The 14,388-nt window shown below is 64.0% G+C and overlaps 1 protein-coding gene across 1 annotated transcript; it reads left to right on the top strand.

Annotated features, from left to right (window-relative positions):
* Positions 1–3,961: 3,961 nt before the first annotated feature.
* Positions 3,962–12,221, top strand: LOC114817051 (cytochrome c oxidase assembly protein COX11, mitochondrial). The gene is made up of 4 exons (XM_029080059.2): positions 3,962–4,179; positions 8,633–8,788; positions 9,334–9,459; positions 11,410–12,221. Exons 1-4 carry the CDS (start codon positions 3,979–3,981, stop codon positions 11,590–11,592), a joined length of 666 nt encoding a protein of 221 aa, XP_028935892.1. The 5' UTR covers positions 3,962–3,978; the 3' UTR covers positions 11,593–12,221.
* Positions 12,222–14,388: the final 2,167 nt, after the last annotated feature.

Below are 14,388 nucleotides of genomic sequence, written 5' to 3'. Positions count from 1 at the left end.
AGCGGCTCGGCTTCGTGGGAAGACCGCAGGTTTGGGAGTCAGAGGTCGGGGGTTCTAATCCCGGCTCTGCCACTTGTCAGCCGTGTGACTCTGGGCCAGTCGCTTCTCTGGGCCTCAGTTCCCTCACCTGGAAAAGGGGGATTAAAACCGCGAGGCGACGCGATTCCCCCGCATCTCCCCCGGCGCTTAGAACGGCACTCCGCACGTGGCACGCGCTTAACGGATCCCGACGTTATCATTGTTGACATCATCCTCCACGCCTCCGTCACCAGCGGGGACTCTACGCCCGCCTTCCCGCCTCCTCGGACCGTGAGCCGCGTGCGAGGTGGCCACCGGGTCGGGCCCGACGGCCCCGCGTCCGCCCCTCGCTCGGCCCGACGCTGGGCGCCGAGCGGGCCCTCCGTAGATACCCCGGTTACCCTTCCCCCGGACACCCCGGCTTCCCGCCGTGCACAACAGCTCCCCGCAGATCCTCTCTCTCTCTCTCTCTCTCTCTCTCTCTCTCTCTCTCTCTCTCTCAGATTCGCACGCTCCGTCGGCTTCTGCGATCGGTTCCTAAACGCACGGAGGTCGAGGAGATTTTCCGGAAAGGCCCCGAGTTCTAGAGATCTCCCAACGCGTCTCCTCCCTCCCCCTTAAACCGTCAGCCCCCGTAGTTGCTCGAGAGCGCCCTTTGGCCATCCGCACGCGAGGTCAGGGATGGGGCTCGGGTTCACGGGGGTCCCAAGGTCACCGATTCTCGGCCCGGCTCCGCCGCCCGCCCGCTGCGTGACCTTGAGCGAGTCACTTCTCCGGGCTCATTTCCCTCGTCTGTAAAACGGGGATTCGGACCGTGGGCCCCACGCGACCCGATTCCCTCGGATCCGCCCCAGCGCCGGGTATCGACCGCAGTCCGTAATTATCGTCCTCCTCCTCGTCATCATCACCTCCGCTGATTCCACCGTCCTGACCCCGGCCTCCGGCACACGGGGGATGGCCGGTGGACAGCGGACTAGAGAAGCAGCGCGGCTCGGCGGAGAGCGCCCGGGCTCCGCAGTCAGAGGTCGCGGGTTCGAGTCCCCGCTCGGCCACTGGTCAGCCGGGTGACTTTGGGCGACTCACTTCACGTCTCGGTGCCTCAGTGACCTCATCTGGAAAATGGGGATGAAGACCGTGAGCCCCACGGGGGACGACCCGATTCCCCCGCGTCTACCCCGGCGCTTAGGACGGCGCTCGGCGCGTAGTGAGCGCTTAACGGATACCGGCATTATTGGTATTATTATTATTACGATTACAGTGACGGCCGGCTGATGGGAATGAGTGATTACTCTCATTCTCTTCGTGCCCGATGACTGATTCTCTAATCATCATGACGATCACCCCTCTCTTTTCTTTCCAAATGGAAAAGAAATCAGAATGGGATACGAGCCAGCCGCAGAGGAAGGTGGACGGAAGAAACCGGTGCGCGTTAAACCCCCTCCGGGCGCGGGAAACGAGGAGAGCCGCTACACTGCTCCGACCTTCCGGGTCTTCTCTCTCCACCCGGTCCTCTGGCGGAGGACTCTTGGCCTCTCTCTGCGGTCTAGGAACCCCGGCCCGAGGCTTCTTGAGGAACAGCTCATAAAAGCGCCTGCCATCATCTTGTAAAACACAGCCGGCCGTTAAAATGGCAAATAACGCTATTAGGGCAGAGCCGATATTAACGCAGAGACGCTGCAAAGTGGAAGAGGTGAGGGCCGACGGTGCCAGTTTTCAGAGCTCCTTTAACCCTTCTTAGGAATGCAGAACTGAGCTCCCCAATGAAATAATAATAACGTCGGTATTTGTGAAGCATTTTGTGTGTGCGGAGCATTCATTCATCCGACAGTATTTACTGAGCGCTTACTCGGTGCAGAGCACCGTACTGAGCGCTTGGGACGCACAGACCGGGAACGGATAGAGGCGGTCCCCGCCCCCCGACGGGCTCACGGTCCGATCGGGGGAGACGGACGGACGGGAACCCTGGCAGTAGATAGAATCGAGGGGACGAACGTCTCGTTGAAACAGTAGCGCATAAACAGAATCGAGGCGACGTACAGCTCATTAACAAAATAAATAGGGGAATGAAACTATAGACAGTCGAGCGGACGGGTAAAGTGCCGGGGGGAGGGGAAGGGAGAGGGGGAGGGGCGGAGGGAGATGGGGGGAAAAGGGGGTTAAGCTGGGGTAGAGGGAGTAGAGGGAGAAGGGGAGCTCAGTCTGGGAAGGCCTCTCGGAGGAGGTGAGCTTTAAGTAGGGTTTCGAAGAGGGGAAGAGAATGAGTCTGGCGGAGGCGAGGAGGGAGGGCGTCCCGGGACGGCGGGAGGACGCGGCCCGGGGGCCGACGGCGGGACGGGGGAGCACGGGGGACGGCGAGGAGGCGGGCGGCGGAGGAGCGGGGCGTGCGGGGTGGCCGGTGGAACGGGAGAAGGGAGGAGAGGTAGGAGGGGGCGAGGCGATGGACGGCCTCGAAGCCTAGAGGGAGAGCCCTGTTCTAAGCGCCGGGGGGATACAGGGTAAGCAGGTCGTCCCACGTGGGGCTCACAGTCTTCATCCCCATTTTACAGACGAGGGAACTGAGGCAAGGAGAAGTTAAAAGCGACTCGCCCACGGTCACCCAGCTGACAAGCGGCAGAGCTGGGATTCGAACCCACGACCTCCCCACCCCTAGGCCAGGGCGCAGGACGAGATGCCGTCGCCCCGGTGACGCCCCTCTGTTGCCCGGGCGACGGGCCGGCCGCATCCCGTTGCCACGGTGATGCCCGGGCTGCTCCCGGGGGGGGGGAAGAGGGGGCCGGACCCCTGGGATTGATTGACTCATTCATTCGATGGTACGCGGGAAGCAGCGTGGCTCGGTGGAAAGAGCCCGGGCTTCGGAGTCAGAGGCCACGGGTTCGACTCCCGGCTCTGCCACTTGTCAGCTCGGTGACTGTGGGCGAGTCACTTCACCTCTCTGGGCCTCACTTCCCTCATCTGTCAAATGGCGATTAACCGGGAGCCTCACGTGGGACGATCCGATGACCCCGGAACTCCCCCGGCGCTCAGAACGGTGCTCGGCACGTAGTAAGCGCTTAACAGATACCGACATTATTATTATAGTATTTATTGAGCGCTTACTATGGGCAGAGCACTGTACTAAGCGCTTGGAATGGACAAATCGGTGACAGAGACAGTCCACTGAATGAATGGGACGGATGGATGAATGAATGAACGTACTACTGAATGAATACTGCTAATAATAACGTTAGTATTTGTTCAGCGCTTCCTACGTGCCGAGCGCTGTTCTAAGCGCGGGGGGAGATACAAGGTCATCCGGTTGCCCCACATGAGGCTGACAGTTAATCCCCATTTTCCAGATGAGGTCACTGAGGCCCAGAGAAGCGAGGTGACTCGCCCACGGTCACCCAGCTGCCGGGTGGCAGCGCTGGCATTCGAACCCACGACCTCTCCACCCCTAGGCCCGGCCTCTGGGTGCCCCGCCGTTGCCCCGGCGATGCCCCGCCGTTGCCCGGGCGACGGGCCGCCTCCCGTTGCCACGGTGATGCCCGGGATGCTCCCGGGGAGGGGGAAACGAGGGGGGCCGGACCCTCGGGATTCGTTCGACGGTATTTCTTGAGCGCCAACTCCGTGCGCGGCGCCGGACTAGGCGCTCGGGATGGACAGAGCGGCAACAGAGAGGGCCAGTCTATTAATCACGTCGGCATCTGTTAAGCGCTCACTCTGTGCCCGGCACTGTTCTAGGCGCTGGGGGACACAGAGGGGAATCAGGTGGGGTTCGCGGCCGAGGGAACTTTACTGAATGAATAGGGCGAATGCGGGGCGTGGGGAGGGTCGGGGAGCGGCCGGGACCGGCCCCGACCTAGAATCGGGCACTCACCGCGCCGCCGCCGCCGGGCCGCCGCGCGATCTCGCGAGACTTGACGGGGCGCGCAGGCGCAGCTCCGCCCCCCTCGCCGCCGCCGGGCCCCAGGCGCCCCCGTCATGGCGGCCGCGGCGCTGCTGAGGCGGCTCTGGCCCGGGGCCGCCCCGCGCCGCACGGCCAGCACCAACCCCTTCGCGCGGGAGCAGGAGCGACGGTGGCGGCGGCGGAACAGGACGGCGCTGACCTACGTGGCGGCGGCGGCCGTGGGCATGGTCGGGGCCTCCTACGCCGCCGTGCCCCTCTATCGTCTCTATTGTCAGGTGGGGGGGGGGGGGGGAGGCCCTGCCCGCCGCGGGGGATGTCGGGAGCCGGGAGGGGCCTGCCCGCCGCGGGGGGTGTCGGGAGACGGGCCGTTCGGCTCAGTGGTCGCGCCCGCCCAACCCCCAAGGACCCGGATGGAGAAGCCGACCGGCCGCAACGACGCCAATCCTCCTCTTTACTAATTTTAATGTTAAGGGTGGTAGTGGTTAGGCGCTTCCTATGCGCAGAGCACCGTTCTGAGCGCCGGGGGATAGAAGGGCGTCAGGTCGGCCCCCGTGGGGCTCCCGGTCTTCATCCCCATTTTGCAGATGAGGGAACCGAGGCCCAGAGGAGGGAAGTTGGTTAAGCGCTTCCGAGGTGCAGAGCACCGTTCTGAGCGCCGGGGTAGACGCGAGGGCATCAGGTCGTTCCCCGTGGGGCTCCCGGTCTTCATCCCCATTTTGCAGATGAGGGAACTGAGGGCCCAGAGACGGGAGGTCGGTATTGGTTAAGCGCTTCCGAGGTGCAGAGCACCGTTCTGAGCGCCGGGGTAGACACGAGGGCATCAGGTCGTTCCCCGTGGGGCTCCCGGGCTTCATCCCCATTTTGCAGATGAGAGCACCGAGGCCCAGAGGAGGAAAGTTGGTTAAGCGCTTCCTAGGTGCAGAGCACCGTTCTGAACGCCGGGGTAGACGCGAGGGAATCAGGTTGTCCCCCGTGGGGCTCCCAGTCTTCATCCCCATTTTGCAGATGAGGGAACTGAGGGCCCAGAGACGGGAGGTCGGTATTGGTTAAGCGCTTCCGAGGTGCAGAGCACCGTTCTGAACGCCGGGGTAGACGCGAGGGAATCAGGTTGGCCCCCGTGGGGCTCCCGGTCTTCATCCCCATTTTACAGATGAGGGAACTGAGGCCCGGAGAAGTTAAGTAATAATAATAATGTTGGCATTTGTTAAGCGCTTACTATCCGCCGAGCACTGTTCTGAACACTGGGGGAGACACAAGGGAATCGGGTCGTCCCCCGTGAGGCTCCCGGTCTTCATCCCCATTTTGCAGATGAGGTCCCTGAGGCCCAGAGACGGGAAGTGACTCGCCCACGGTCACGCAGCTGACAGGTGGCGGAGCCGGCGTTCGAACCCGTGACCTCTGACTCCGAGCCCCGGGCTCTCTGCGCCGAGCCACGCTGAAGCCGCCCCGGCCAGCGATGATGACGCCCACCCTCCTCTTTACTGATGATAACGTTAACGGTGGTATCGGTTAAGCGCTTCCCAGGCGCAGGGCACCGTTCTAAACGCCGGGGTGGACACAAGGGAATGGGGTTGTACCACGTGAGGCTCCCAGTCTTCGTCCCCATTTTACGGATGAGGTCCCTGAGGCCCAGAGACGTGGAGTTGTTCTTTGTTAAGCGCTTCCTATAGGCAGAGCACTGTTCCGAGCGATGGGGGGGGGGGGGGATACGGGGTCATCAGGTCGTCCCCCGGGGGGCTCACCGTCTTCATCCCCATTTTGCAGATGAGGTCACTGAGGCCCAGAGAAGCGCCGCGACTCGCCCACGGTCACCCGGCTGACAAGGGGCAGAGCCGGGAGTCGAACCCGTGACCTCCGACTCCGAAGCCCGGGCTCTTTCCACCGAGCCGCCCTGTAATAATGATAATGATCATCACCGCCTCTTGCCAGCCGTGTGACCTTGGGCCAGTCCCTTCACTTCTCTGGGCCTCGGTGACTGTCGGTGGATGGTCTCTTTAGGGAAGCAGCGCGGCTCAGCGGAGAGAGCCCGGGCTTGGGAGTCGGAGGGCATGGGTTCGAATCCCGGCCCTGCCCCCTGCCAGCCGTGTGACCCTGGGCCAGTCCACTTCTCTGGGCCTCGGGGACCTCCTCTGGAACATGGGGATGAAGACTGGGCGCCCCGTGGGGGACAGCCCGACGACCCCGTGATTCCCCCAGCGCTCGGAACAGTGCTCTGCACGTAGTAAGCGCTTCGCGGATACCAACGTCGTCGTCGTCTGTTGCCGAACTGTCCGTTCCCGGCGCTTAGTGGAGTGCCCTGCACACAGTAAGCGCTCGATAAATGCTACCGGATGAATGAAAATGGGGACTCAAACCGGGAGCCCCACGGGGGATAACCCGATCACCTTGCGTGTCCCCCCCCACGGCGCTCGGAACAGTGCTTGGCACGTAGTAAGCGCTTAGGGAACGCCGTTGTTATGATTATCTCCCCCGGCGCTTAGAGCGGTGCTTGGCACGTAGTAAACACTTACAGATACCGTCGGTACTATTACCTCGTATCTGTCCCGGCGCTTAGAAGAGTGCTTGGCACACAGTAAGCGCTTAGCAAATATCACTCTTAGCGCTCTAATCCCCCCCCCCCCCCCGCCGCTCGTCTGCTGCGTGACCTTGGGCGAGTCGCTGTGCTTCTCTGTGCTTCTCGGTTACCTCGACTGTCAGGAAACGGGGATGAATAATAATTATGGCATTCGTTAAGCGCTTACTATGTGCCCGGCACTGTATTAAGCGCTTGGGGTGGATACAGGCGAATGGGGGCGGACGCGGCCTGGCATTCTTCCAGTCGGTCGCATTTATGGAGCGCTGATTTGGTGCAGAGCGCTGTACCGGGCGCTTGGTGGTTATCTGTTAAGCGCTTACTGTCCGCGAAAGGCACCGTACTAAGCGCCGGGGCGGATACAAGCCAGTGGGGTCGGACCCGGCCTGTCATTCTTCCATTCGGTCGCATTTATGGAGCGCTGATTTGGTGCAGAGCGCTGTACCGGGCGCTTGGTGGTTATCTGTTAAGCGCTTACTGTCCGCGAAAGGCACCGTACTAAGCGCCGGGGCGGATACAAGCCAATGGGCTCGGACACGGGCCCTGTCCCGCGAGGGATGTCACGGTCTCGATCCCCATTTTACAGATGAGGGAAGGGAAGCCCTGAGAAGTCAAGTGACTCGCCCAAGGTCCCACAGCAGGCAGCCGGCGGAGCCGGGACTCGAACCCGTGCCCTCCTGACTCCCGGGCCCGTGCTCTGTCCGCATTGCCGATTAGGAATGTGAGGCCAGCGCGGGGCGGGATCTGTGGCCAAACCCTTCAACTGGGATCTACCCCAGCACGTAGAATAACGCTTCGCACATAGAGAAGCGGCGTGGCTCGGTGGAAGGAGCCCGGGGTCACGGGTTCGAATCCCAGCCCTGCCACCCGCCCGCCGCGGGACTGTGGGCGAGTCACTTCACGTCCCTGGGCCTCCGTCACCGCATCTGTAAAATGGGGGTTAAGACCGTGAGCCCCACGTGGGGCGACCCGGTGCCCCCGGGTCTCCCCCAGCGCTTAGAACGGTGCTCTGCACGTAGTAAGCGCTTAACGGATACCAACGTCGTCGTTACTGTTAGTGAGCACTTCAGTACCGTAATTACTGGGATTATCATCGTCGTCGACTCCGGCGACTGATAACGGTGCCCGCTCCGTCGTGAGCCCTTAACAGATGCCATATTTGTTCATCTGAACGTGTCGATAATATTTTAGTGATTGTCAATATGTTAACAGTACCGGAATTAGTGTTGCCGTCCCGACCCGAGCGGTCCACGGGGCCGGGTCGGGGGAGGGTCCGGTGCCGGGGGGTGGGTACAGACTGTAGGACGGCGGGTTGGAGGCTCGGCCCACGCCCCCGGCTCGGTCCTTCAGCCCCGGGCGCGCGGTACGCCCAACGAAAAGCTGCGTTCCCAAGTGGTTAGGCCACGGGGCCCGGGAGGATCCGGGTCCCCCCCCCCCCTCTGCCGTTTGGCTCCTGGGTGACCCCGGGCAAGTGACCTGGACCTCAGTCCTTTCGTCGGCAAAAGGGGGATTGAGAGTAGGAGCCCCGCCTGACTGACCCGTGCCTATCCCAGCGCTTAGTGCGGTGCCCGACACGTAGTAATCGCTTAACACGCAGCGGTCAGAGAAACCGAAGCGTCCGGTCCGTCGGTCAGTCGACGGCGTTTATCGATCCCTTATTTTCCCCCGGGGCCGCTCGCCCGAGCCCGTGGGAGAGCGTGCCCGGTAGACGCGATCCCCGCCACCGAGCGTACGGCCCGACGGGGGAAGGAGACGTCAGAATAAGCTGTAGGGTGCGGAGACGACCGCGAGCGGCGTCGCACGGCGTGGGAACCGTCGCCCCGACAGCTCAGGCGAGCCGCCCCGAGACGGACCCCCGGGCCTTCAGCGGTCCGCTCGCGGCTACTGAGCGTGGCCGAGCGGTGACCCGAGGGCCGGGGAAGCGGCCGGTCGGTAGGGTCGGACGCGGCCCCCGTCCGACGCGGCGGGTCCGAGCCAGAGGGGTCCGGGCTCGGGGTTGATGGGTCGGGCGACCGTAGAGCGCCCCGACGGCGGGGCCCGGTTGCCGCGAGGCACCGTGCCGCGCTTCCCGACGTCCGGGAGGCGGGGGCCGTCCGGGCGGCCGGAGGGAGAGCCCCGGGTCGTCGACCCTCCCGCGTCCCGTGTTCCCGTTCCAGACCACGGGGCTGGGCGGCACGGCCGTCGCGGGCCACGGTTCGGACCGCGTCGAGACTATGGTCCCCGTGGGAGACCGGGTCGTCAGGGTGGCCTTCAACGCCGACGTGCACGCGGGCCTCCACTGGAACTTCCGTCCGCAGCAGAGCGAGATCTACGTGAGTCTCCCCGCGGGAAGCTTCCCCCGGCTCCCTTCCCCCACCAAGATCCCGCCTAGTCGTCCGTCCCCCCCCCCCCCCCCCCCCGGGGGGCCACCCCGTGTTGGAGAAGCAGGCCGGCGGCGGGGCGGGAGCCGAGTTCGGGAGAGCCCGACGGAGGCGACGGGCCCGAATTGGAGAGGAGCGGGGCCGCGAGCCGTCGCGGACCGCGGGCTCAGGAGGTTCAGGGATAACTTTCTGTAACGGTTGTCAGCCAGAAACTCGGCACTGCTGAATGACAGAACGATCGATGGATCGAAAGCCCGTCAGAGGGCAGGGACCGTCTCCGTCGGTTCCCGGTATGTCCATTCCAAGCGCTTAGCACAGAGCCCTGCGCGTAGTAAGCGCTCAATAAATACCCCCGGATGACCGGACGATGTATTTGGCAGGCGCTCCCTCTGCGCGCTGTAGCGGTCCGGGTCGCGGGGGCCGCCCCGGAGGACGGCACGGAGCCCCTCGCGGTCGAGGGCGGAGCCCCGCCGACCCGAGCGTCTTCCTTTCCCCAGGTGGTCCCGGGGGAGACGGCCCTGGCGTTCTACAAAGCCAAGAATCCCACCGACAGCCCCGTCATCGGGATCTCCACCTACAACATCGTCCCTTTCGAAGCGGGCCAGTATTTCAACAAGATTCAGGTAGGTGCCACCGGGTGGAGGTTCGGATCCTACCCCGAGCCCCCCCCCCGGGGTTCCCGGGGAGGGGATGGGCACGTCCCAGGCGGGGGCAGAGAGGGCCTTCCCAAGAGAGTGGCCGGGCGGCGTCCTCTGCCGTCGGAGCGCCCGCCCTCCTCCCCCCGACCCGCGGTCTTCCCGCGTCCCTACCCCCCGGCGGACCGGGAGGTCCCGGGGCGGCGATGCCGTCTCCCGACCCTTCCGCGCTCTCCCGGATGCTCGGCCCGGCACCGTGCCCCTGGGGGAGGCTCGAGAAGCGTCATCGTCGACGGGTTTTTTCGCCGGCCCCCTCCCCGCCGCCCTGTAGGCCGGAGTCGACTCTGCCCTCCCCCCGTCCCTCCGCCGACCTCCTGGCGCCGACCCGGGACCCCGCATCAGTCCCTCGGGCCCGCCCCCTTCGCCCCCGTGCCCAGAGAGCGAGGTCTGGGTGCCCATCTGACTCCGTTCCCTTGGAGTTCATCCTTCCCGGCCTCAGTCCCGCCCTCTCCCCCCAACGACGGCGACACCTGTCGTTCCCAATTCCCCCCCATACCTGTTAGCGGCCCCCCGCCGCGCCCACCGCCGTGGCGGACGTCCCACTCCCGGTTGACCCGGCTGCGTACTCCGACGGGGTCGAAACCGTCGGGCGTGACCTCCCTAAATCTTCCCGGCCCCTCTCCGGTTTTGCCCGCCCCACGGTTATCCCCGTGGTGTCTCCGGAGGAGACCCCTCGCTTCCTTTCATTCACTCGGGCGTATTCATCGCGGAGCACTGTCCTGAGCGTTTGGGAGAGTACAACGTTAACAGTAGACAGACGCCTTCCCTTCCCACAACGAACAGATATCTACTCCCCGCGCCATCTGACCCCCTCCCTTCCCACTTGCCTGACGCTCGTCCCCTCCCTTTTCCCCCTCCCTTACCCGGCATCTTTGACTGTTGGTCCTCTGAGGTCTCCTCCCCTCGGACCTGCTTACGTATTCTCTGTCTTGCCAAGAGTCTCCCTCGACCCTCTCGTCCTCACCCCGTCTCCGTCCTGCAGTTCCCCTCCGGACTTGTCGACGGGGTTGTTTCCGCCCGCCGTCTTGGCCGCCCCTCCTCCAGATGTCTCCTCCGGTCCCGCCTCCCCCCGAATCCGCTCCTCGGGGACGGTCCCCCCCCCCGCCCCGAGGTTGCCGGGGACCTCCTCCTCGCCCGGTGTGACGGCGTCGGCTCCCCTCCGGCCCCCCCCCCCCCCCCCCCCCCGCCCGGACGTCTCGGAGACCGTCCCCGACCTCGGCTTCACCGACGCCGTCCTCTCCCGGCGGTTCTTCCGTCTCTCTGGTCGCTCCTTCTCGGTCGCTCGTCCTCTCCCCGCCCCCCGACGGAGGGGTTGTCTCGGAGCTCATTTCTGGGTCCCGTTCTGATCTTCCGAACCTTACCGCGGTCTCATCTCCTCTGAGATGACTTTCCCAGTCGAGCCCTCCGGTCCCCAGCTCCCTCGTCCACCCGCTCGGATACCTGACGTGTGGCCCTTTGACGACTGCCCCGCCTTCGGACCCTCAGACCCACCGGTGCTCAGGTGTCTATAAGTCACGTACAGTGTATATTATAACTTCTTAATTTCTACTGACGTCTCCCTGTCCGATCTGTAAGGTCACGGTGGGCGGGGAACGTCTCTCCTGATTCTCGTGTCGTCTCCCGATCTCCAGTCCCGAACTCTGTGGGGTCCCAAAGGCACCATCTGGGGTCACCCCGCCTTCGGACCCACACTGGAGTCATTCCTCGGTTTGCGTTCGGGACCCCAGCTCCTCCGCTCTGTGCCACGTAGATCTGACGGAACCTAGCCACCTGCTCCGGACTCGACCGGCGCTCGCTAAGTAACGACGACGATCTCGAAACCGGCTGGCCCTCTGATCCGTCGTGTTTGAAAGATGCTTTCTCTCCTTCCGTTTCCAGTGCTTCTGCTTCGAGGAACAGAGGCTCAACCCTCGAGAGGAGGTGGATATGCCGGTGTTTTTCTTCATCGATCCCGAATTCGCCGAAGACCCGAGAATGGCCAGAGTCGAGTCCATCACGCTTTCGTACACTTTCTTCGAAGCCAAGGAAGGACAGAAATTGCCAGTTCCGGGTTACAGCTGAGACGGACCGCTGTCCCGCCTCCCCGCCCCGGCCCCCCCGGATCCGCGGCCGGACCTTGGAGAATCTCCGTTTCGCTATGCCGAGAGAAACCTCTGCAGCCCAAAACGTGCATCTGAACGCGGCGCGAGGTCTGGACCGTCTCACTGTTTTCACCCCAAGTCTTTGCGCCCTAGGCGAGAAGCGGTGCAGCGCATTTTTTTTAAAACGCCAACCCATCTGTTCTCTCCGCACTGGAAGCGAGACCCCCCCCCCCCCCCCCCGCCACCTCTTCAGCAGCGAGACGATCTGGACGGGAACCGGCTCGACCTTGCCGGTGAGAATCCAAGCGCCGGCCCGAAGAGCCCGACCGGCGGGGATCCCGTCCTCTCTCCTCCCCCCGAAAAGGGGGTTTCTGCGGACAAGGCGAGGAGCCCGTTGTCACGGCGAGTCCCGGACCTCCCCTGCCGGTACGTTTCCGGACCTCCGGCTCTCAGAAGATGGAGGGGGCGGGGAGGAAGGAGGTCGCAAGCATCCAAGGAGAGGCACACGAGGCCGACGGGGCCGCTCCCGGGGGGCCGCGCTGTCAGAAACGAGGTCGATCTTTACGAATTAAAGGGACTCGAATCACCTCTGTGGTGTTTATTCATTGAGCCCAGCCTGCTGCCGTTAATGTCTTTTGTTCTCATAATTAATAATAATTATCATGGTATCGAGCGCTTATCATGTCACTGTAAATACCTGTCCCTCATGGGGCTCGCAGTCTCGATCCCCGTTTTACAGACGAGGTCAGCGAGGCGCAGAGAAGTAAAGCCAGTCGCTCACGGTCACACGGCAGTCAGGTTGGCGGAACTGGGTTAGAACCCGGGTCCTTCCGACTCGTTCGTTCAGACGTATTTATGGAGCGCTCGGTGTGTGCAGGGCGCCGTTCTGAGCGCTTGGAGAGTACAATTCAGCAATAGAGAGAGACGATCTAGACGCAGGGCTTACAGTCTACAAGGCGGGAGACAGACGTCGAAACGAGTCAACGGGCAGAATCCCAGATCCGTGCTCTGTCCGCACAACTTCTTTGAGGTGAAAACAAGGAACCGACACCCCCACGCTATCGTATCCCTCCCCGGGAGCTGGGAGATGTTTTATGGCGATCCCTTTCCCGGACCTAAAGCTTTAAGCTCATCTCACCGCCCCCCCCCCCCCCCCCGTCATAAAACAATCCCCGTCATCTAAAGCACCCCCGAGGCCCCGAGTCGCGACTCGGAGACGAGGACCGTCCGCCCCGAAGCGCGGGTCGATCTTTACTTCCAGCGTCGGGAAGGCGTTGGGTGACGGACGCTCTAAAATCAACAGCCCGCTCGACGTCGGGCCCTTTTAACCCCACTCCCTCCCCGGAGGGCTCGGCGTACGGCGTCCAGGTGGTGAGCGTGGCCCGCTGGCGCGGTCCGAACACATCCGTTCGTCTCTCTCCCCCCGAAGACGGTCACGCGGGAGCCAAACTTGGGGTCTCGGTGCCGGCAGCCGGGTCCTGCTGCCTCCGCGTAGCCGAGCGGGGAAAGCTTGGCGTCGCGTGGCGTCCGGTGGTCTTCGTTCATCGCGCTCGGTCCCTTCTCCGGCGGTCCGTTGATCTCTACCCCGCGGTCTGATCTGCCGTCTCGGAGTCACGCGGCCCGGATAAGGGGCGGGGGGGGGGGGGGGCGTCCCCACGATACCAAGGCGCCGGGGAGACACGAGCCTTGACCCCGGGGGAAGGGGTCAGAGACGGCCTGCGGCGGAAGAGGGTCCGGCTGCCGCTCCGGGGCTGGGGGACGCGCAGGGCACGTAAAATGGGGACGAAGACTGTGAGCCCCACGTGGGACCACCCGATCACCTTGTATCCACCCCAGCGCTTGGGACGGCGCATAGTAAGTGCTTAACAGATACACCATCATTTGGAGAAGCAGCGCGGCTCGGCGGAAAGAACCTGGGCTTGGGAGTCAGAGGTCATGAGTTCGACTCCCGGCTCTGCCGCCCGTCAGCTGGGTGACCGGGGACGAGCCACTTCACTTCTCCGGGCCTCAGTTCCCTCATCTGTAAAAGGGGGATTAAAAGTGTGTGAGCCCCACGCGGGACGACCCGATGACCCCGTATCTCCCCCGGCGCTTAGAACGGTGCTCGGCACCTAGTAAGCGCTTAACAGATACCAACGTCGTCATTACTAGGAGTTGGGGGGGGGGGGGGGTGGCAAGGGGGCGGTGATCCCGCCCGGGCCGCCGGAGCCGGGGCCGCGGACGGGTACGGGGGCAGGGGTGTGGGCCCTCGGAAGGGGCAGGGGCTCGGGACCTCGCCACGTGCCGCAGGGGAGGGGCGCGGCGGCGTCTCGGTCGCCGCTCGGAGCCCCCTCTCCTCGCGGGCGGCGGAGACGGCGGCGCGGCTCAGACCCCCCCCACGCGGTCGCCCGGGCTCGCCGTTTGGCGCCACGGAGGGGAAGGGGCAGATGAGTCGGCCCGGCGGGCCGGGAGCCGGAAGAGGCGCCCAACGCGGCGCTCTGTGTTAGGGGCAGTTGGGAGCCGAGCTCTCTCTCCCCGAACGTGAGCCCCAGGAGGTGTAGCGAAGGGAACTGGTCGCTGGGGTTCGTTTCGGTCTTTAATTCTGCGCCGGGTGGTACGGTGCCCGGCGCGGAGAAACAGCCTGGCGTAGCGGAAAGAACGTGGGCTTTGGAGTCGGAGGGTCGTGCGCGTAAATCCCGGCTCCGCCGCTTGTCCGCCGCGTGACCTTGAGCAAGTCATTTCACTCTCCTGGGTTACCTCATCTGGAAAATGGGGATTGAGACTGTGAGCCCCACGT

Source organism: Ornithorhynchus anatinus, chromosome 15 (genome assembly GCF_004115215.2).
Source record: "Ornithorhynchus anatinus isolate Pmale09 chromosome 15, mOrnAna1.pri.v4, whole genome shotgun sequence".
In the NCBI taxonomy this organism is placed as follows: domain Eukaryota; kingdom Metazoa; phylum Chordata; class Mammalia; order Monotremata; family Ornithorhynchidae; genus Ornithorhynchus; species Ornithorhynchus anatinus.
The sequence above is the reverse complement of the archived record's forward strand: the minus strand, read 5'-3'. Positions and strand labels throughout refer to the sequence as shown.

Coding starts and splice junctions, on each gene's coding strand:
- LOC114817051 (XM_029080059.2), top strand. CDS start 3,979: ATGGCGGCCGCGGCGCTGCTGAGGCGGCTCTGGCCCGGGGCCGCCCCG. Junction 4,180..8,632: donor TCTATCGTCTCTATTGTCAG/GTGGGGGGGGGG, acceptor TTCCCGTTCCAG/ACCACGGGGCTGGGCGGCAC. Junction 8,789..9,333: donor CGCAGCAGAGCGAGATCTAC/GTGAGTCTCCCC, acceptor TCCTTTCCCCAG/GTGGTCCCGGGGGAGACGGC.